We start from the raw sequence: 21,689 nt of genomic DNA on the forward strand, positions 1-21,689 counted from the left end.
AAATGATCTTTGCTGACCTTTTTAACCATCTGTATCATCATTTTTAAGCCATATTATTATTGAAATTGAGATAAAAAAATGTTTCATCCCTGACCTTGCCGACGAGTGATAAAAGTTATTTTTAACCTTGTATTTCTTGGAAACACAAGGTTATAAATAGTTGCAAGAAGTCATGTGACAAATCATTTAATCATTTAGACATTTTCCAACAAAATGTGTCCGTTTCACTTTGGTGTCACGTCTTCCAAGAGAAAGCCTGAAAATTATGAACGGTCTTCAACCACAGGCACTTGTTTCTATCCATGGGAAGGTAGACTATCCATAAATATAGAAGGATATCCAACCTTTCCATGGATAGAAACAAGTGCCTGCGTCTTCAAAAGAAATCAAATGACCAAAAATGTGATCGTGAAAAACGGGAACGGACATTTAAGCCCCACTGGAAAATCGATCGAACCGTTGCTATATTTTGATGAATCAACTGGTATTATGTCATGCACATACTGCCAGAAGTTCCCCATCCATTCAGAAAAAGAAAATGCACTTGTAAGGGGAACACAAAATCTTAAAATAGACCCAATAAAAATATACGAAGTGACACCCAGCATTTATCTTGTTTAAGGTAGTGGATCCATGAAAGTGACCCAAATTTTAAGTCTAAAGATTAATTGTTAGACACTAAACTTGGACAATGTATTCTCAAGCAGCAATGTAAGCCTGATCAGTTAAATAGATATAAGGTTCTTTTCAACACTGCATACAGTATTGCAAAAAAGGGAAACCCTTCAGTGACTTTATTCTTGAAATCCAGTGCAAAAATGGTGTTGATGTGTAAGCAGTACTTCAATATTGAAGTTGTAAACTGTTTATTCGCTGAATAGCCCATTATATGAGAAACGAAACATTACATGCAGTTCAAATATGATGAAACAATCTAACCTTACTCCAAAAGCACATTAATTTTGTATCTTATTGAGTTATGAAATATTTCATGTAAAAGTAGGACCTGTGATTTAGGTTGTGGACCTTTCAGTTTGGAGTGTCAAAGGTCCTGGACCTTCCAGTACCATATGTTAATTTGAACCCCTGCAATTATTTAGTTATATTTTTGTTATGGAGCATTTTCATTTTTTGATGATTGAAACATAAGTAATATCTTTAATTTGTTAAAAAATTAGCTATATATATCACCCAAATTATATTGTAAAAAAAATTATACACATTCATATCAAGAGAAAACAAAAACAATCAATGACAAAACTATGACCAAATAAACAAATATTCTTAACACCAGCAGGCGGAAACCCATTTGAAATGAAACAATAGAAATGGAACTCTTTGTTAGAGAAGGTAAAAAAGCAAAATTGGTATATTTGAATTGTTTACATCTGTTTCTATGGGCTTTAAAAGTTTAATAAAGGTGCATAGTTCAGGATTTTATGCATCTTATTTACATGTTTTTACTTGAATTATAGTACATGTATGGAGCTTCTAGATATTTGTAAACTTTTAAATTATAGACATTTTTTTATAAAACAGTCGATTGCGGCAGGTTCAAATCCAAGTGGATCTTTTTTGTGAATAAGCATAAATTCCGCCAAAAAAAATTGACCAGAAAGATAAAATATTGATCTTTCTAAAGCATTAATTTGCATCTCTGCCACCGGGAATTGTTTTTTGGGAAAAAATCCAAAACATGGGCAATAATTGCATCGAAAAGAGAAAGTCGAGTGCACTTTTTGATGTTCAGGCGTGTTTGAGTTGGCTATTCTGTCTTGAAAACGTATAAAGCAAAAATATTTGATACATTATCTTGCTTCAGATTCTATTATTTTTATACATTTAGGCTACAGGTTGATTTAGTAACATTAAAAAAATCACAGTACTAAAAAATGAAATATATGGGTCAAGTGAAATACCTTTCTAATGAGTCATAACAACAGAGTAGGTGTGTTCGAATAACAATTTTTTACTAAAAGTACTTGACGACAGACTTAACAACTGGATCTTAAAAATGCATAACTTCAAAAAAACTTCATTTTTTGTGTGTGTTATCTAGGATTATTAGTCTTTAACCTCTCAAAATCTTTAGTCTGCCCTTCCACGAAATATTTAATTATAATTGTTTAAAACGTTTTTGAATTTTCGAAAAATTCCACCTGACAACCAAATAGACAATAGTTTTAAGTTGACTCAATGCAGAAAAGTACATTAAATGATGATCAAAAGCTAGTAAATAAATTTGTCTTTTAAAATACAACTGACATATAAGGATCGTAATGGTGCTATGTGGATAAATTTATCGGTTTTAAAGAGCTAAATTGGCAGCGCTTCATCCCTACAATGGCTTCAATTTAACGATTGTAAAAATTGACTGGCGTAATGGGGAGATAATTTTGACGAAACAGAATCCAGACTGCCAGGTTTGTAAACATCCAACAATAAATGCCTTCACAAAATTTATTTTCATATGAAATGTGCAGCAAAAAAAGGTAGGGGTGAATACTGTTGGCCTTGCACTGTAGCTTAAAATTTTATAATGTGATGTGCATACTATTTGTCTTTTTCATATTTCTAAAATATGAAATTGTCATGCAACAGTATTGTTGATATGTTATACTACCCTAAAACAATTTGATGAAATTTCCGCTCATTTCTCAAATAAATTTAAATAGAACTACATTTACTGAATATTTAAAAAGCAAAGTATCAAATGTTTTACAGAAGGTAGAAAACAAAATCTGAAAATTAGCTTTAACAATAAGGTAATGATAAATCTGCTATGTATTTTTGAACAAATTTTCAAAGTAATACCATTAAGATGTTCTTGACATGGATTAACATACTTTTAGTCATTATTCCATGATTTCTGAAGTAAAAGTTTGAAATATATATGTAGAAATACATTAAAAACATTAAAATAACAATACATACACTGCAAAGGACCATTTAAGATAAGCCTTGTAATTTCAAGATATTTCATTTATGTGTTTCTTTCAGAATAATGCTATATCAGAATAAAGTATACATAAACTTCATATATTTAAACAGGTAACTTGTTTGATTTCTGACTGACTTTATGAATTTCATGACCAAAATTGACTTAAATATTGAATTGTGATAATATGATAAAATACTTGTCTTTTGCATAATTTTACAGTTTTGATAACTACTTCAAGTTTATTCCACAACAATATTTGTGTTACACAAATATATCTGTTTGCAAAGGCCCAGCAGTTATTAATAATCTATGAATTTAAAAAAAAATTAATGAATTATTATACAACTTTGATGACATAACGGCAAAACTATTAAAACTGTATTAATTCCATCTAAATCTGAAAATAACCGTACTTATTTTTAAAATACTTAAAAAAAAATGTAGATAGACCTTTAATAGACTTGTGTGTGTCACTTCTAGTACTTTTCAAAACAAAAAATTCAATATGCTAAAGAATGAACTGACAAGAAACAGGAATATAAGTATTATTTTGAATTGCCAAGTATATCTTTACATTATTGAAAAAGCAAATCAATAATTCCTCCCTAAAAAAAAATTGAAAATTAACAAATCTCACAAAAAGGATAATGATTTGTAGAATGACATGATTTATTTTCTGGTCAATGATGGAGGTTTGAATGCTTTATGAATTGACTTTGATGATGACAGCACAACGGGTGATATTGGTGATGGAGATGAATAACTCAACAAGGCAGCCATCTTGGAAGATGTCTTGGGATTGTTTGGTGTTTTGCTTTCCAGTAAAATTTCACTGCAATTTTTCTGCAAATATAGAACAAAATATGGTTATGATTGTAAAACAAAATAACTAGTATTACATAATACCCTGTAAGATAGATCAGGACCATATGAGTACATATGTAGATGGAATGTGGATATACAGTCTAGATATCTTTTACTTAATAATCAAATACTAAAAAAAATATATTCTTATAAATTTTTAAAGATGTCTAAAAAAAATTTCTGGTTCTAAATTGGATATTTAAATATATGTGCCATGTGTTTGTCTTGTAGCTTTGGTTCTTGTTTCTGTTTGTTCATTCTGATTAAATTTTACTTCCAGGTTCAATCATGTTAAAGTGTTTGTATAACAAAACCTTTGTAACATACACATCAGTAAATATCATCCTATCTTTGAATGTCAATACATGTATGTATTTGACATCAATTATCCATTTATATTTATCAAAAAACAGATTGACAAATTATTCTTTTATTTTTTCTCTCTAAATCTTGGTGATGATTCTGTTCCTGAACCAAGTTATGATGCAGATTCATATTCAGCTATTACAAATTATACCATCAATACTTGAATTGGAATATTCATGTTTACTGTGTATACTTGTTTAGTACAGTTAGACCCAGATAATGCAAGTATAATATAACGGAGCACTGTCAGATCCTTGTTAGGGGAGGCATAGGCAAAGGATCTTTAAATAAGTGTGTGCTCCTTTACAAGAGTGTCACCAATTTATTGATCTACAGATATGAAAGAGGTTGTTAGTTCCTTAGCAAACGTAACCAAAGAATAATGGTTTACTATGAGCCCTAATGTTTACTCAAAAGTAAAACTTATCACAGCAAATTTTGTAAATGTGTGGCATTAAAACCACATGAAACATAAAAATATTTTTACACTTTATTTGTTATACCTCAGGACTTTTAATCACAGAAGCCAGTGAACTTCTTGCATTAAGCTTGTCATGAAGTCTTTCCTTTGCTTGTTTCAGAAACTCAGTTTTCTCCTACAATATAAAATATTATATGGATAAGCAAGTTGCCTGTAGCCTAATTACTTACATTTGGAAAAATGCCTTTTTTTATCCTGAAATATTCTGTGTTGATCTCATAATTTTTAACATTTTGTTTACTAATGTTTTACATAGCTATTCAAATGTTTGGCTAAAATTCCTGAAGATTGATCAAGAAAATGGTAATTTGGTCAGAAAATATAAAAATAGAAAATGAAAGAAAAATTTATCTAATGGCAATAAAAAACAAGAATGTGTCCATAGTACACAGATGCCCCACTCGCACTATCATTTTATATGTTCAGTGGACCGTGAAATTGGGGTCAAAACTCTTATTTGGCATTAAAATTAGAAAGATCATATTATAGGGAACATGTGTACTAAGTTTCAAGTTGATTGGACTTCAACTTCATCAAAAACTACCTGACAAAAAACTTTAACATAAAAATGCGAAATATCAAAATGAAAATATTTTCTTATTGTTTCTGTTTCTTTAGAATATTATAACTTTCAATTGTTCCCCATTTGTTTTCACGTAGTGTTTCCATGGATGGGACTAAGAATTTTGAACTTTACCCTTAAAGTATTATAATAATTATTATTATAGTTTTTTTTACTGAGATACAAAAATAAAAAGTCCAATATTTTACCTTGAGTTTCTCTTTAAGGTTCTCTATATGTTTCCTCTGACTTGGATACTGTGGAGATTGTGATAGGACAGATAACTCTGTAGAATAATCCAGTATAGGTAAACTTATTGATGGGTAATTAGATTTGTCACACAGGTTACTACAACAGCATATCACACCTTCCTGTAAAGTGTCTGATAACCCACAGTGCTGCAAGAAAAATACATTACACCTTTCATTTAATAATACTTTTATTATTTGATTAGCACAAACTTTGCCTGAATAAAAAGACAGGAAAAAAAATAATAAGTCACAGTATTTTTCTTTCATTTATAAACTAGAAATAAAATACCAGTTTTTGTATGCCGGTTGAAGACTTAAAAATTTATGGTTTATTATTGTCTGAGACTTTAACCATTATATTTAAGGCAATTTTTCATTTACTGCACACTTACTCAAGTATTCCTGAAATGATTCAATCAAAACATTTTTGTTGGGATTGATAGGAGAAAGTTCCTTTTCAATTTTTCTAATTTTCTGGTTTGTTCCAGAGTTAGGGGATTTTAGTTGTCAGATTTAAGTAAATTTTTCACATATTGTACCATAACTTGAGTTTGATTGGATTGATAAATTGGAAACCTTACATATTTGTTGGAATTAGTGAACATAACGAATCTCAATCTAAAAAAAAATCTGATGTGTCATTCCAGTGTTATGGGACTTTGACTGTCAGATAAATAAAAGGAATTTTTAAAATATCATCCACTAGCTCTAGTATGCTTGAATCAAATTACTACAAACATAACACTGCTGTTAGGATTGGTGAATGAAGGTTTGCTTTTGATTTTGAAAATTTTCTGGTTTGTTATTCCAGAGTTATTGGACTTTTCAACAGTCATATATCATTTATATGCCTATAAAGGCTATTTCTTATGCGTTTTTGTGCAGAGCCATTTTATTTGCTTCTGATTAAATGCCTTCTAAATATCCCATTTTATTCTTGCAACAATGTCAATATGTACAATAAGGGTGTATCATGTGCTCTTGGTGCAGCTTCTTATTAAAATTATGTATTGTTATTTTACATTTATACCTTTACTCCTCCCCAGAACTTGATACCGATCAAATCATCATTGATATCTGTTAAATACACAGTGTCCTGCTGTTTTCCACTGAAAAGGAGAACATGAAATAACTAAAACTTAAGCATTGAAATCTAGTTTGATATTTTGTACAAAAGAACTTTTTTGCATTTTGAACAGTGAATTTCTATAACTGCAGAGCTCCAGATAAGAATTCACAAATTGGGTTTTTTACCCACCATTTTTTTATGTAATTGGGTGATAAAGTTTTTAAATTGCATTATCAATTCCAATTCACCCCTCAAGCAAATATCAAATTGGGTTTTTCACCACCAAGCTCCTTCATGTATTGGGTTTTTTCATCAACACAATATTGAATGTTTAGGCATGTTATAATCACATTATATCAACCCCATGCAGATGTTTTTCCATCTTAAATGTGTTTCTTTCTTTGTATATATGCTAGCTGTTTTATTTGGTTTATTCACTGACGAGCAATTGTACGTTTAATTTGTGTCCGATTTTAAACGTTCTGCCAGTTTTGTATTTTCTCACAACTTATATAAACTGCAGCTGGTGTCACTAGTTGGACAGTTACTAATTACCTTTCTAGATCCCATATGCTCACCCTACAGTTTAGTTGGGGTAGGCGTGGCTAAGTGTTTAGATTTTTATGTAATATATGTGAAATTTAGGTGCTGTAAGAAAGTTTTGCCAGTCCTTTCACCTATTTGCCAGATCTACTTTTTAATAAAAATAATAAGTAGTTCCCAGATTTAAGACATACCCCAAAACCTTGACCAGGTTTATAGGTTTAATGACGGAGACCACATTCAACTTAAATTTACAGAGTTAAATTTACAAATAATTCTGCAACATCAAATAAATAAATGACACTGTTAAACTGCACTTGCCAATAAGACAACTATCATAAGCATACAGAACAAATAGACCAAAACAAAGAAAGTGTCAAGATGCATTGACGTAAAAAACGGATATGTGTATTCACTCATCAACTAAATATATAAACTAAAATTATACTTGAATGTTTTTGTTTAATTTAATTTACATAAATCTGGGTTAAGTTGTCCCAGCTGATTAGAACTTTTGGTTTCTGATGCTTTCCAACTACATATATCATGTCATAATTGATTTGGCCTTTCACTTTTTCCAACTGATTTCGTTCTTGACAAAACCCTGTGTTTATCGTTCTAGCAATGTTCTCGTTAAGGTATGCAAACGGGTCTTGTTATCATCATAATAACTTTCCCTAAAGTAACAAAAAGAAGCTGAAAACATGCTTCTATTCAATATTTTTATCGGATATTTACTTTTGTTTTAATTCATTGTATGTTATGATAAATCCCGAGCAATTCGAAAAAAATATGACAAAAAGACAAACGCTAATTGGATAAACGCCGAGAAGATCGAAATGTTTTCATAAACACGTGTACCTTTTGAGCAACGGAAAATTCCAACAGGGACCCATTTCTGCTACTTGATGCAGGGCTCTATTTTTAGAACGAAAGGACATTTCCAATTATAAATATCATAAAAATAAATTTACGCGACGACTGTAATCAGATAAGGGTAAATAACGCAAACGATAGCGAATAAAAGAGTTAAGAACTCATGGTTTTGGCATATAATTGGGTTTTCCTTTGAATGAATTGGGTTTTTGAACCCTGCAATGGGCAATTGCATTGGGTTTTTAATTATTTGTATTGCGTGATCACGCAAATACGCAGCTCACTGGAGCTCTGTAACTGACAAATATTATTCATAATGTTAAATACCTACATGTTTAAATTCATTAGAATTGCTTTCATTAAATGTGAGCATTCCTTGATATGAAATAATTTGTTTACTGTTGTTTTGTTTATGCTTTTTATGTTTACATTTTTTGTTATCTATTACAACAATATTTTAGATTTTTAAAATTTAAAACTTAGGATTAGAGCTGAAATATTACACTTTGTCAGACACCTGTTTATTGTTGGACTGTATTTTGACCTCAACATGTCTTTTGTTTTTGTTGTTGTTATGTCTCATTGATGAATAACCAACTATTAATTTTAGTCACATGGTCAAATCTGGTTATGTTGAAAATTTATTGTAAATATTTCATTCATATGTACATTCATAGTGGTAGGAATTTTGCCTTGCAACAGACCCCTCAAATTTCTTTGAAGGAGTATTTAATGTCCACATTTCAACCAGATGTACAATCACAAAGCTTTAATATTTGCCAATGTATTCTCACAAAGCTTTTACACACAGCAACTTTTGATGTAACTTTCAAACTTGGATGACTCAAACAGCAGATTAAACTGAAGATTTATTTTTGGTCCTTTCCAACTTTAATAGATTTTCCCTACATCATGTACATGGAATATTTCTTAATTTATTTGATTTGGAAATACTTCAAGTAAGTCTAAATGTAAGCATACTTTATATGCATTTTTAACACCATTCCACAAATTCTTGCTAGGTTGTAAGCATCATAATGGCTAACATGATATACAATGATTCTCCTTGTTCAATAAACTGACCTGTGTTCAAAGTTTGTACTGTTGACCATTACAACAATGCCCAATATATCTACTTCTCTGTAGGCAGGCCTCTTCCTAACAATGTCTTGTTTTGTAAGTACCTGTTCAAATATTGAATAAAATCTTAATAAAGTTTTATATAATACACAAAAACAAAAGTCAGGAGGAAAACCATTAGATATATCAACAGCAAAAATTAAGAAAACTATTTCCAGGTAACACTGACCTCAGTAGTTAATGACTCATGTTTGCAAATAGGCAGTAATTACCATTCTTAGAATCTTTGGTTTGTCTTAGCCATGGATGGAGCCCACAACCTATGACACTCACCCTGAGTAAGCTAAAATGACACTGCTGATTCACTTTGGTACTTTCGAGCTTAGGTCTAATTGGGAATAATACAATATCACCTTATCTCAATAATTTTCCAACCTTGTGTAATTTCAATCAGTACTACCTCAACTTCTAACACACCTCCAAGGAATTTGTACTAGTTATAAAGTGCTCTATTAATTGATGGTTCCTAACTACATAATTTAAACTACATCAGGACTAAAATATATGATGCAAAAGTTCAACTGTACAAAGATTTTAAACTGATACATGTATAAATTTAGACAGTGTTTAATTCTTACCTCTCTTGGTTCATAAATCATATCCAAGATATTATCATCTAATGCCAATAGTTTAAACTGTGTTTGTTTGGTTGCTGTCAGCTGTACTCCACCTGACCCAGACCTAAAATGACAAACATACCAGATAGTTCCATTATGATCTTTCGAACATAGCTAGAGAGAAAAAATTAGATATGATTTATAGCATATTCTACCAAACAACATGTTCAGCTGGACTTTTCTGTTTAAATAAAAAACAGTTAAGAGTTCACAATTGAAAGTCATTTAACTTCAAGAAAGGATTAAGACCGGATTTGTGTGACACTCTTTCCAAATATCAAAATTCCTCTGTCTTTGCCTGACCTTATATATATCAAACAAGGTGAGATCAAAACAAAACAAATAAGGCTTACCGTCCAGGTGATGCTGACAAACTGTAAATCTTGTATCTTTGTCCTTCTTTAAGATCATTGTGAGTAGAAGATGGTCTCCATATTGATAACAAAGATGCTGTAATTAAACGTGTGTTAAATCAGTATAAATGTTTAATAATTTACTTGTGTTATTTCAATTGTTGAACACACAAATTAGTTAATACAAATGTATAATGTTCATTTTGAAAACTTCAAACTAATACTGTAGATTCATTATCATTCCTTGGCTACTAATTTTGTGGACTTCATGTGTTTAGTTGAACCACAAATTAAAGTGTACAACAAAATATTTTTTTTTATTTTAAGCATGTATTAAGAATTTTTTTTAACCAAAAAAATCAATTTTCCTCGAAAAATACAGTTTTCCCTCAATCCATGAAATCTGGTACACATGAAAACAATAAATATATATCTCCAGTATTCTGCTGTCAGAGAGATTTACTGTTTGCAATTGTTAGTGACTCATCTACTTTGTGAGCAAACCCTAATATCCCCAATTTCCCCATCCTTACATGTAAACAGTCATTAACATGTGTTACCATCACTCAACTAAACTATCAGTGGTGTAAGAGCTGGAACAAGAAGTGTCATAAAGCCAAATGATTTATCTATAACTAAAAGCTATTGAATCAAAAGTGGGCAACTATATAAAAATCATTATTTTGAACTTCTGATTTACAAATGTTATATTATGAACATACATGTATATTAATTAGTAGGATACTAATTTCCTAGGATTTAAATGTTAATCATATTAATAAAAGATGTGCAGTACTGTAAATTTAGAATTTTCTGTGTGCATTTGTTATTGCAATAGTTGAACAATGGATAATTCCAGATTAATTATTATGATGATGCATACTTATGCTATCAAATTCAAAACGCAAGTTTTTGATTTTCACCCTCTCCTGTGGGTGCATAAGCCGAGCAATCATTATAAATTTTTCATCAGAAGAACCTGATATTTGAGTTGAATACATTTTTTTCTTTTTAGTTTTTTTGAAGAAGACTTTACTATTCTACAAGGCATTCAAAAGTTCTGAACTAGACATATTTTGCACAGACGGACAAACAAACTATATGCCCCCTCCAAAAAATGTTTGCCTTCGTACTATACAATACACTCACACATCTGACTATCTGTATCTTTCCTACAGCATCCAACAAGTCTTACTTTCATTAGTGGTATTACATTTCTCTGTTTATTAGTCTGTAAATGGAAACAATTAAAAAATGTGAAAAAAGATATTGAAAATTCTTTTTTGCACTGCTTTCTATCAATAAATCTTGCACTAAAAAATTGTCTACCACTTCAGACAACAAAAAAAACTTAAGATGATTTCAGTAAGTTCAAAAAATTGTCAATGCAGACAACATCTACTGTTTTTGTTATTGGGTGTTTTGTGTAGAATTCTGAAAGGAGTAATGATGTTGGAAGATTCATTTTTGGCCTTGAAATTGGAACGCTGCTAGTATTGCTAAATAAACTGTTGAGACTGAGATATGTCTCATGTTTTGCAATTTTGATAGTATAATGCAAATTTTGAAATTAAAATGGCAATATTTAAAACATGAAAACTATGCAAATCATTCAAAGTCCATAAACCATGACTGAAAAAAGGGGGGGGGGGGATAATCTTCATGGAAATTAGATGTGCAAATGCTTATACAACTGCATACCAAATATCATTGACCTACCACCAATGGTTTCCCTTTTACTGACCAAATTACAAATTGATACATGTCAACTAAGCAAAAGTTTTAACGTCAATAGACCCTGACTGAGGGAGCTGAGCCAAATAATCTCCATGGAAATGAGATGTGCCAAAGCTAATACAACTGCATACAAAATATTGTTGACCTTCCACTAATGGTTTCCCTTAAACTGACCTAATCACAAAATAATACATCTAAACTAAGCAAGAGCTTCTAAGTCAATAGACCATGACTTTCCCTCAGGGGGTGGGGCCATATAATCTCCATGGAAATGAGATGTGCCTATGCTTTTACAACTGCATACAAAATATCATTGACCTACCACTAGTGGTTCCCCATAAACTGATCTAATAACAAACTTATACATTGTTGACGACGACGCCCCACAGACTTCATCGACACGAGACAAAAAAAAAACCAACCAAAACAGAACTATACATTCCTGAAATTCATTCAAATGTGACCTTGACACTGTGACACTAAAAGGTGTAAAAATATATATTTTATCTCAATTTTTTTTCTTCAAAATGAAGATTTTTATTCCCTTTTTTGTATTTTTGTCTAGTTTACAGGGCCCCTTTCAGGAATTTGCTCTAGTTAAGTTGGAATGTAAAAAGAAAAAAAAATCCTTAAATTGAACAACAGTCACTAATTTTAACAAAAATACCACTCAAGACTAAACTTTCTGAATTTAAGCAACAATTTCAGTATTATAAGCACAGTGCAACTTTATTTATATCTGTATTATGCTTGACAATACCTCATCTCCATCATTCCAAATTTTCTGGAATTCAGAGTTCATCTTCTGTCGTCTTTCTTCCTGTATACATCTCTGGTATTCCATCAATAGTTCCAACTGATTACTGCTTAAATATGTCTAAAAGATGAGTCAAAATTTGGATTCATGATTAATGAATACATCCTTGCTTCATAATATATATTTTTTTATCATTTTTAAAGATATATCAAATCATGTTTACCTACCTATTAAACAAAATAATATTACCCTCAAGTGTTTAGACTTATTTATGAATTATCTGTTAACTGCTTGTTCTTGGACTTTCAATGATTTAATCCAACTGAAATGTCAAATCTTGATTCTGTTGAAAATTTGCTACTGTAGCAGCATAATAAAAATGTGTCATGCAAAAAGAACATTTTTTTTTTTTTTTATCATTAGATCTTAACACTGATTCTTGTGGAATACAACAGTTCTTCCTCCTAGATAGTTAAATTATTCTACATAAATACTTTTTTAATAATGAGAAATATTGCCAACATACCAAGCAATTATAGATTAAAAAAAAGAACAAATATAAAAAAAGAAATAATAACATGGCTATCAATTACTTAACTAACTCTCTCTTTACCTGGATGTCATCTGGATGTTTAGCAGAATTTATAGCCTCATATATTTCTTCACCTGAGCTAAGTTGCTCTATGTCTTTACATGAAAATTTCTTTCTCTTGATACATCTTTCTAAAATTAACATGAAACCTTAATTAATAGATTGATATATAAACACAGTAAGATTTTTATCAATGTCCTTGAACTAAAAATAAGTTTTAAACCAGTTTATTCATAAATAACTTTAAATTACTTGCTTGAACAAAATCTCTCTGGCCCAGAGACCTTAAAATCCAGCTATGACAGTGACTACTAATCAGCTTCTTCAATATTTTACCGACATTGTTGAAAAATTTAATAGCAGTATTACAATATTGTGTACAAAATCATGGACTTTTTTTTCTTCATTCCTGTTGAACTTCAGAAACAGTCAAGATGAACAACAGCAATAAAAGCACTGTATCTTTGTTTTGTTGCTTATTTCCTATATTCCATTGTGGTCTCATGTACCTCTAACCAACATCCTTGCTTTCCAATATTTTAAAATTAAAGATATGATTAAACTTTAAATATATTGTCTTCTGTATTTTCTATCATCTGATTTCCTTGTTACATAATTGATTTGGTACTCTTCTAGACTCAGGAATACCTTTCTTTAAAATATTCATAAAGTCATTACCTTCCTTATTATCTTTTTCAAACCGACTTTCTAATTGTTGGTATAACTTCTCCATTTTCTCCTGTTGAAGTTGTTGGAATGTTTGTTTATATTTCTCTTCAGCAGCATAAGACCTAAATATACAGCCACCAGCTGGTAACTTCTCCATGTACTACAAACATATATATTACTACATGTATTATAATAGGTTGCTTCAAACTTTATCTTAATAATTAAAACAGAGACTTCTATCTTTTAATTTTATTCAGATCAATTTACTTTTATAATAATTTAACAATATTCACTTCATTATGTTTTATAGTTAATTTCAATATAATTTACTATTTATCATTATTATATTGAAATTTTATAAGGAGCGCTGATATCAAGCAATATCTAATTACTGAGTTGTTAAACCTATTTCTCTTATCATTGTTATGGAAAAACTATACACTATCTTTGAGTTAAAAAGAAAATTCTGAGAACATCTTACTTGTTTTTTTTGCACTGTGACATCATTAAAGGCCGTTTCTGGTGTCAAACAATAACATCAGGCATATTCAAGCTTTTAGTATGCATCATAATGGAATCAAATTTGACAAAAATAATATTTGCAGGTGAAAAATATGCGTGTTTTGTATATCATTATCGAAATCAGAAATCTCTGTTGCCAAAGGTACACATAGAGGGGAGTGGTCAGACTAATGTCCTATATTATAACCTTACCATTGTAGGATATTTCCTCACAACCACAACATCAATACAATAAATCAATCCACCTTCTCCTTGTACAGATGACAAAGGTACACAAAGAGTGGTGTGGTCAGTCTAATGTCCTATATTATAACCTTACCATAGTAGGGTATTTCCTCACAACCACAACATCAATACAACCAATCAATCCACCTTCTCCTTGTAAGGATGACAAAGGTACACAAAGAGGGGTGTGGTCAGTATAATGTCCTATATTATAACCTTACCATAGTAGGGTATTTCCTCACAACCACAACATCAATGCAAACAATCACCACCTTCTCCTTGTAAGGATGACAAAGGTACACAAATAGGGGTGTGGTTAGTCTAGTGTCCTATATTATAACCTTACCATAGTAGGGTATTTCCTCACAACCACAACATCAATACAACCAATCAATCCACCTTCTCCTTGTACAGATGACAAAGGTACACATAGAGGGGTGTGGTCAGTTTGGTAGCCCAGTGTGGAATCCCATGAGGCAGGTCTTGTAGAATTGGTACTAATTTTCATTATCAAAGATTCTGGTGCCTGAATTAGCAATTACACATTATAGAATAAAAAAACAAACTAATTTATTAAAAATTATTTTTTAACTGATCGTGTTGAGATGTTAATAAACAATCTCCTTATTTTTACAAAGGTCAAATACTGAGCTAATTGCAAAATAACATACATGTAGTATGCTATTTTCTACCAAACTCAACTTGTTAGTGAATTATCGAGATTTAATTTTCAATTGTATTTTCAGAAGGCTAATGGTAAAAGGTTAATTTTGACCAAGCAAATCACATAAACACTGATGTGTAAGTGTTTCTTGACATGCACATTTTTAAAGCATAAAATGTAAAATAGATAACTTATTTTACCTCTAATGGTGGACAAGCATCCTGGGAACCAGTCAGTTCAGCTCCAGATATACATAGCTTATGTCCAATGTGTATACACCCTTTGTTAATCAGGTTAGACAGGGGAATATCAACCCTGGCTTTAATACAGTACCAGCCATCGGTTAGAGATATCTGGAAAGAAAAATGTATAAAATGAGTTCATAAAAATCCATTTAAAAATTTAAGAAGAAATCAAAACTCTTTTTCAATTCATACTTTGTTTATTTCATTGAGCAATCTTCCATTGAGGAATTTGGTTTGAATGGCAGATTTTGTGTAGTTTCTGCGGTCAGAATTCATTCAATAATTTGAGCTATTTAGTATCGACACTTGTCTACCCTTGAAGACCATAGGTTGATCTCTTTGGTTTTACTTGTAATTAGATTGCTGTCTCATTAATGTTCCCTTTATTCATATTTTTGTACCATAGCAACATCACATAAAATAGTACTAATGCTGTAATGAGTGATGTACAAAACATATTTGATTTGTTCAACTTGATTCTATGTACTGATTTAAAACAGTGTACAATCAAGTTGAACTAAATAAAATATTTTTGTACATTGTCATAAATAATTTTCTTTTGTTTTTGCTGTCTTGGTTGGCTGTTATCAGTTGCTATTTGTACAAATTTTCTATAGGCTTGTATACAGATTTTATCTTAGGCGAAACCACTAAGATAAATATCCACAAAAATATAAGTTTTCCTGTTTTATACAACTGATTTCCAAAACTTTTAACCTCATGAAGGTCATTCCAGAAACATATGTGATACACAATGTAATCAGATTCATACATTTATACATTGAATAAATTTCTTCATTCTTAATTGTTTTATCTGTTGCTGTTTTACAGAATTCTAGGTAGTCAATCTCTTGTGATTAAATTTGGCTTTTTAATTGGTCTTTATTATCTTCAAAGAGAAAGGTAATAATCAAAGCAATTGCTTTTTTTTTTATAAATCACAATACCGGTAAATGTCCTTGGAACTAATAATTTTATACAAACACCAATCCAAACCAGATATTCTTGAACATACAAAATTCTAATTAAGAAAGTATTAAACTTATCATAGATATTTTATCTCAATACCTTAGGTTCCTTAACATCCATAGTGATATCCGATATACACAGAACCATTCTTTTACATGGTGTATCATCTCTCTCACATATCTTCATAATAGCAGACCTAGAAAATAATCAGGATTTAATGCATTTTAAAAAAAGAAGTGGTATGATTGCCAATAAAACAACTATCTACCAGAGACCAAATGATGTAGATGTTAGCAACTATAGGTCACTGTACGGCCTTCTACAATGAGCAAAACCCATACTATAATAGCAAGCTATAAAAGGCTATAAAATGACAAAATGTTAAACTATTCAAACAAGAAAACCAATGGAAATTTCATTTTCACTGTTTTTCTTTGTGATTAGTATTTCATGAACATTTAAAAAAATTCACATGATCAAGTGTTTCTCAGACTGTTATGATGTCTTTACACTAAATCCTTTGGATGTGTACTGATTTATACTTTACTCTGGAGAACATGATTTATTTATTATTTGTTATTCGCTTGGAACTAGCTTTCAGTAACTGTGAGTGCTCTTATATCGATGCTTTGTGTCTTTTGTTTTTGCATTCATACCTATCTTTTGAGTTAAGCCAATTTCAACTGATTTTTAGTTTGTTCTGATGTTGTGCTGTTACACCACTTTCTCAGGTTAGGGGCGGGTTAAGCGCTCACAAACATGATTAACCCCACCACATTCTTTGAGTGCCTGTAGTTTAGTGGTTGACGTCGGTTCATGTCTGTCATATTTGTTTGTTACAAATTCGGCTGTTAGTTTTCTCGTTTAAATTGTTTCACCTTTTTTATGTTGGGGCCTTTTATAGCAGACTATAAGGTTTTCTCATTATTGAAGGCAGTACAGTGACCTATAATTGCTTGTATTCACTTATTTGTACTCTGGTGGATATTTGTCTCATTAGCAGTCATACTTAGTACATCTCCTTATTTTTATACAGTCAAGAAATATACATGGTTTCCATTAATGAGCTTTCATTTTAAACTATGATGACTCCCAGAAAAAAAATCATTAAACAGCAACTGGAGTTAAGGCCTTCTTGAACTTCCAGTGAGGTGAGAGTTTGCTCCATGTTGAAGGTCTCACTTTGACTGAGATGAAGAACAGTAATAAAAGTCCTGTTCCTTTGCTTTCGGTTTTTTCATGAGCATGTAGTGATTTTATGACATGAACTCATATCCCATATCCTTCAATTCAGTTATATGTTAGAAATTCTTTGAACTTTTACATGTACAATGAATACCAGAAACTTATCATACAACAAACCTTTGACACTTATCTATTTCTCTATCATATCTATATTTCATTTGTAACATCACAACCTCTGGTGTCAGACATCTATAATACATAAAATAGTATTATGTCAATATTTACTGTAGAAGAAAAGACACAAATTACATTGTTCGACAAATACAATTTATTCCAGTTACATCATTTGTATTTATCGGCCAAGAATCTCAACAAATTTCAGAATAAATACTGTATCATTTCGCCTCACTCTGGTATTTTGTAAATGTTGATGAATTAAGGGAATACCAGTTTAACCAATATACTGTGTCAAACTAACTGCCAAAAGATTTTTTCCCTCCAGACTACATTTTTCTCCATTAGCACATTAGATGCCTCAAAATTAAACCAAATTAAATGGTTTTATTAATTGCTGGAATCCATTACAGAACAACCTATTTCACATAATGTCCTGCTAATGATGAAACTGTAAGTGCTACTGGTAATAATTATGTTTATTCATTTGTTTTGTTTGTTTTTGTGTTTGATAGGCAGTCATTTTTTAATGGTGAAAGAAGCCTAGTGAGACCCACTGATTTTAGTTAAAAAATCAAAAATTTTGTTAAGCCGTTTTCAAGAAGTTGTAGATTAACATAGTGTGAGGACAGAAGTAATCCCTATGTGTTACTAGTGACAGTTGAATGCTGTCAGGTAACTTTAAAATAATCTTATCAGGCATATTACCTTCCAGGAAAGATCCAAGATGAAGTAACTTCATAGGCTGCTAGTTTCCAAACTACCCATCTAAAATGATTACAGAACCATTTTTCATCAAGCAGCTTACAGTCTACATTTTCTATGGTCAGGAAAGCTTGATAAAACTCCTCCTTCCCTGCATAGCCTTTATCATCAGGAACCAGCATTGCTCCATCTCCAACAATAATATGGTGGACATTTTTGCCATAAAAGTCAGGAAGGTAAAATTTATGGAGGGCTGCATTACTACATCTTACTTTTCTTGTTGAAGGATGTATGTGCATTATAGCAGACTGAAATATAAAAAGTCTTGAAAATATATCATTCAGTTCTTCCTTTGTAATTTCCATATCAAGGAATCCAATTATAAAATTAAATCATTATTGTGTAGTTTCTTTACCTACACAAAATTTGATATGGGTACATGTCTTATAATATAATAAAATACTGGATAAAAGTTATCTGAAATTTTCTAAAGTGGTACTGTGGATTATCATTTGTTGAGTAACAAGAGTGCACACGCTGAAATGTCTCGCCTGCTTTACTCACCATTGATTTTATGTTGAAAGTCTCAAAGATAAAGGTTGTACTAAAAGCATTACAGAAACTTAATATTTTCAAAGATCTATGACAATGAGGTCAAGGTCAAATAAATCCTGTCAGACAGACATATACACCTTACAATTTTTGTATACACCAAAAATAGTTGACCTATTGCATATGCTAATTGAAAAACAGACCAAAACACAAAAACTTAACATTAACCAATGAACCATGAAAATGAGGTCAAGGTCAGATAATACCTGCCAGACAGACATGCACACCTTACAATTATTCCATACACCAAATACAGCTGACCTATTGTCATTAGTATTTGAAAAACAGATCAAAACACAAAACTTTACATTGATTATTGAACCATAAAAATGAGGTCAAGGTTAGGTGATACCTGCCAGGCAGACATGTACACCTTACAATTATTTGAGGTCAGGTGAACTCTGTCTGACAGACATGTAGATGTTGCAAGGAATCCATATTCCAAATATAGTTATCCTATTACTCATAATAAGTGAGAAATTCACATGACAAAAAAACTCAATTTTTTTTTCAAGCAGTCACTGAACCATGAAAATGAGGTCAAGGACAATTGACATATGATTGACGGAAACTTCGTAACATAAGGTATCTGCATACCAGATATGAAGCATCCAGGTCTTCTTCCTTCCTAAATATAAAGCTTTATACAAAAAGTTTACGCTGCCGCCACCGGATAGTAATAACTTAGTCTTGCATACTGAGACTTTCGTCGCAGGCGAGACAAAAATGTTACCATTTGGGTGTTTCAAGGGTATGGTGAATCTCAAATTTCATTCATTACCAAAATAAAATAATCATAAAAACTTGAATAAAGAAGTCTTCAAACCAAAAAAACAAGTATCCACACACCATTTTTTCCTCATTCCACAAACATAAACGCATATATTACCAAAATAAGAAAGAGAATAACATATCATTCTAAATTTTGAAAGTTGTTTTCATTTCAATTTATATTGACAGCTCATTTAAAACTACAATGTACTAACATTGCATCCTTGTATCAGAAAATTTCATACCTGGTCAATATTGCTATTAAGTGTGACAACATCTTTCAGTTTAAATCTTCCATGTGACTGTTTCATCTGATACAGTCTTCCTTCTACAGGGACAACCTTTCTCCTCTTCTTCTCTTTAATCTTCTCTTTTTGTTGTTTTCTAGCATTCTCTATCATCTGTAGTATTTCTTTGCTGATTTCGTTCATTGCAGAAGTCAGATTTAAACCTTTTCCAGGTACACCTGATTGGCTTTCGACCTTTATATTATTTGGCATCTTTGGTTGTAAAGGAACTCTTGTCTGTTGATCATTCGTTTTCTTTCCTGTAGTGAAAAATCCCAAATTAAAAAGAACTGAAGACATTGTCAACCAGAGAATAATCATAAGTATTAAATTTTTATTTTGTGAAAAGGTACAAAAATACTTGTCTGATAGATTTTTAATATAGTTCAAAACCAGTTAGGCCCTTATGTAAATAATTCTGACAACATACAGGAAGAAAACAAAATGCATCATCGATAACATACAAAATTATATTTTTACGAAATCATCTTTTCACCAAATGTCTACTATTTATATAAAAAACAAAATAAGATCAATATAGATACTGTTCTTGGTTTTTTTTGCCATTACAGTCTGTTGGGACCACATATTGGTCAGGGTATAAAACTATACAAACCTTGGCTATTTGCAGTCTTGGGTACAAAAACTGGAGCTCCTACTTTAAGTTTATTATTGTATGTAGCGGTAATATCTTCTATGGGTGCTGATGATGGCTTGTATGGTGTTTTAAATGTAGACTTTGGTAGTGCAATAGTGTCCTTACTTGTGTCACCAGAAAGGTATTCTTGTATTCTGTTCCTGAAGAAAAGAAACACACTTTTATACATACTGAATGACTCACACTGAACAATGTGATAGCTTCACATCCCGATTAAAACATGACTAGAGACAGATTTCTAGATCTCCTTGAAAAAGACAGTGAAATTGTGAAACATATATTGACAAATATTGAGTCTATTGCAAGTACTTATCAAAATCAAACTTAGCACAAAACATAAAAAGACTTACAGATCTTTTAAATTAATTTTTATGCATTATATATATATATATATATATATCTGTATTTTTATGTGAATTGAAGTAGCAATATATTCAAATTAACAACTTGCTAGTGAAAGATAAGTAAACGTACTGGTATTATGGGCATATCAAGTACATTAGCCGAATTCAGGATTTTTTTAATGAAGATCTAAATTCCTATCTGTATTGACACTTGATGTCAAATTATAATTAATTACCTCTGATTAGTGTGTATAGACTGACTCTTTAATGGCTTTGGTGAAAACCCAGGAACCTGTCTATCTCTACTGTAATCTACAAATTAAAAGATGAAAATATTTCTACCAAATGTACATCAAAATCTGTCCTGTATTTCTACACTTACTTAACGTTAAATAAATTTTGTTCAAATTTTGTTTGAAAAACAAATATGGACAAGAGGAAGGACGATTGTCATACCAGACATGCCAGACAGCTGTTAAATTGCAGCATGTCTTCTGATCCCTGAAAAAG

At 31.0% G+C, this 21,689-nt stretch overlaps 1 protein-coding gene across 1 annotated transcript in view; it reads right to left on the reverse strand.

The window, feature by feature from the left end:
• Nucleotides 1-3,347: 3,347 nt before the first annotated feature.
• The window catches only part of LOC127733431 (breast cancer type 2 susceptibility protein homolog), a 36,651-nt gene continuing 18,309 nt past the window's right edge, over nt 3,348-21,689 (reverse strand). Inside the window, exons 11-29 of the mRNA XM_052242796.1 lie at nt 21,416-21,491; nt 20,794-20,975; nt 20,136-20,437; nt 18,511-18,815; nt 17,806-17,877; nt 16,543-16,639; nt 15,430-15,582; nt 14,912-15,091; nt 13,828-13,978; nt 13,171-13,280; nt 12,561-12,677; nt 11,213-11,294; nt 10,064-10,160; nt 9,672-9,774; nt 9,037-9,137; nt 6,496-6,574; nt 5,424-5,612; nt 4,675-4,767; nt 3,348-3,784 (exon numbers count right to left, since the gene is read on the reverse strand). Coding sequence (XP_052098756.1) covers nt 3,611-3,784; nt 4,675-4,767; nt 5,424-5,612; nt 6,496-6,574; nt 9,037-9,137; nt 9,672-9,774; nt 10,064-10,160; nt 11,213-11,294; nt 12,561-12,677; nt 13,171-13,280; nt 13,828-13,978; nt 14,912-15,091; nt 15,430-15,582; nt 16,543-16,639; nt 17,806-17,877; nt 18,511-18,815; nt 20,136-20,437; nt 20,794-20,975; nt 21,416-21,491 — 2,663 coding nt within the window. The 3' untranslated portion in view covers nt 3,348-3,610. The remainder of the gene's footprint in view (nt 3,785-4,674; nt 4,768-5,423; nt 5,613-6,495; nt 6,575-9,036; nt 9,138-9,671; nt 9,775-10,063; nt 10,161-11,212; nt 11,295-12,560; nt 12,678-13,170; nt 13,281-13,827; nt 13,979-14,911; nt 15,092-15,429; nt 15,583-16,542; nt 16,640-17,805; nt 17,878-18,510; nt 18,816-20,135; nt 20,438-20,793; nt 20,976-21,415; nt 21,492-21,689) is intronic.

Source organism: Mytilus californianus, unplaced genomic scaffold (assembly GCF_021869535.1).
Source record: "Mytilus californianus isolate M0D057914Y unplaced genomic scaffold, xbMytCali1.0.p SCAF_3, whole genome shotgun sequence".
In the NCBI taxonomy this organism is placed as follows: Eukaryota; Metazoa; Mollusca; class Bivalvia; order Mytilida; family Mytilidae; genus Mytilus; species Mytilus californianus.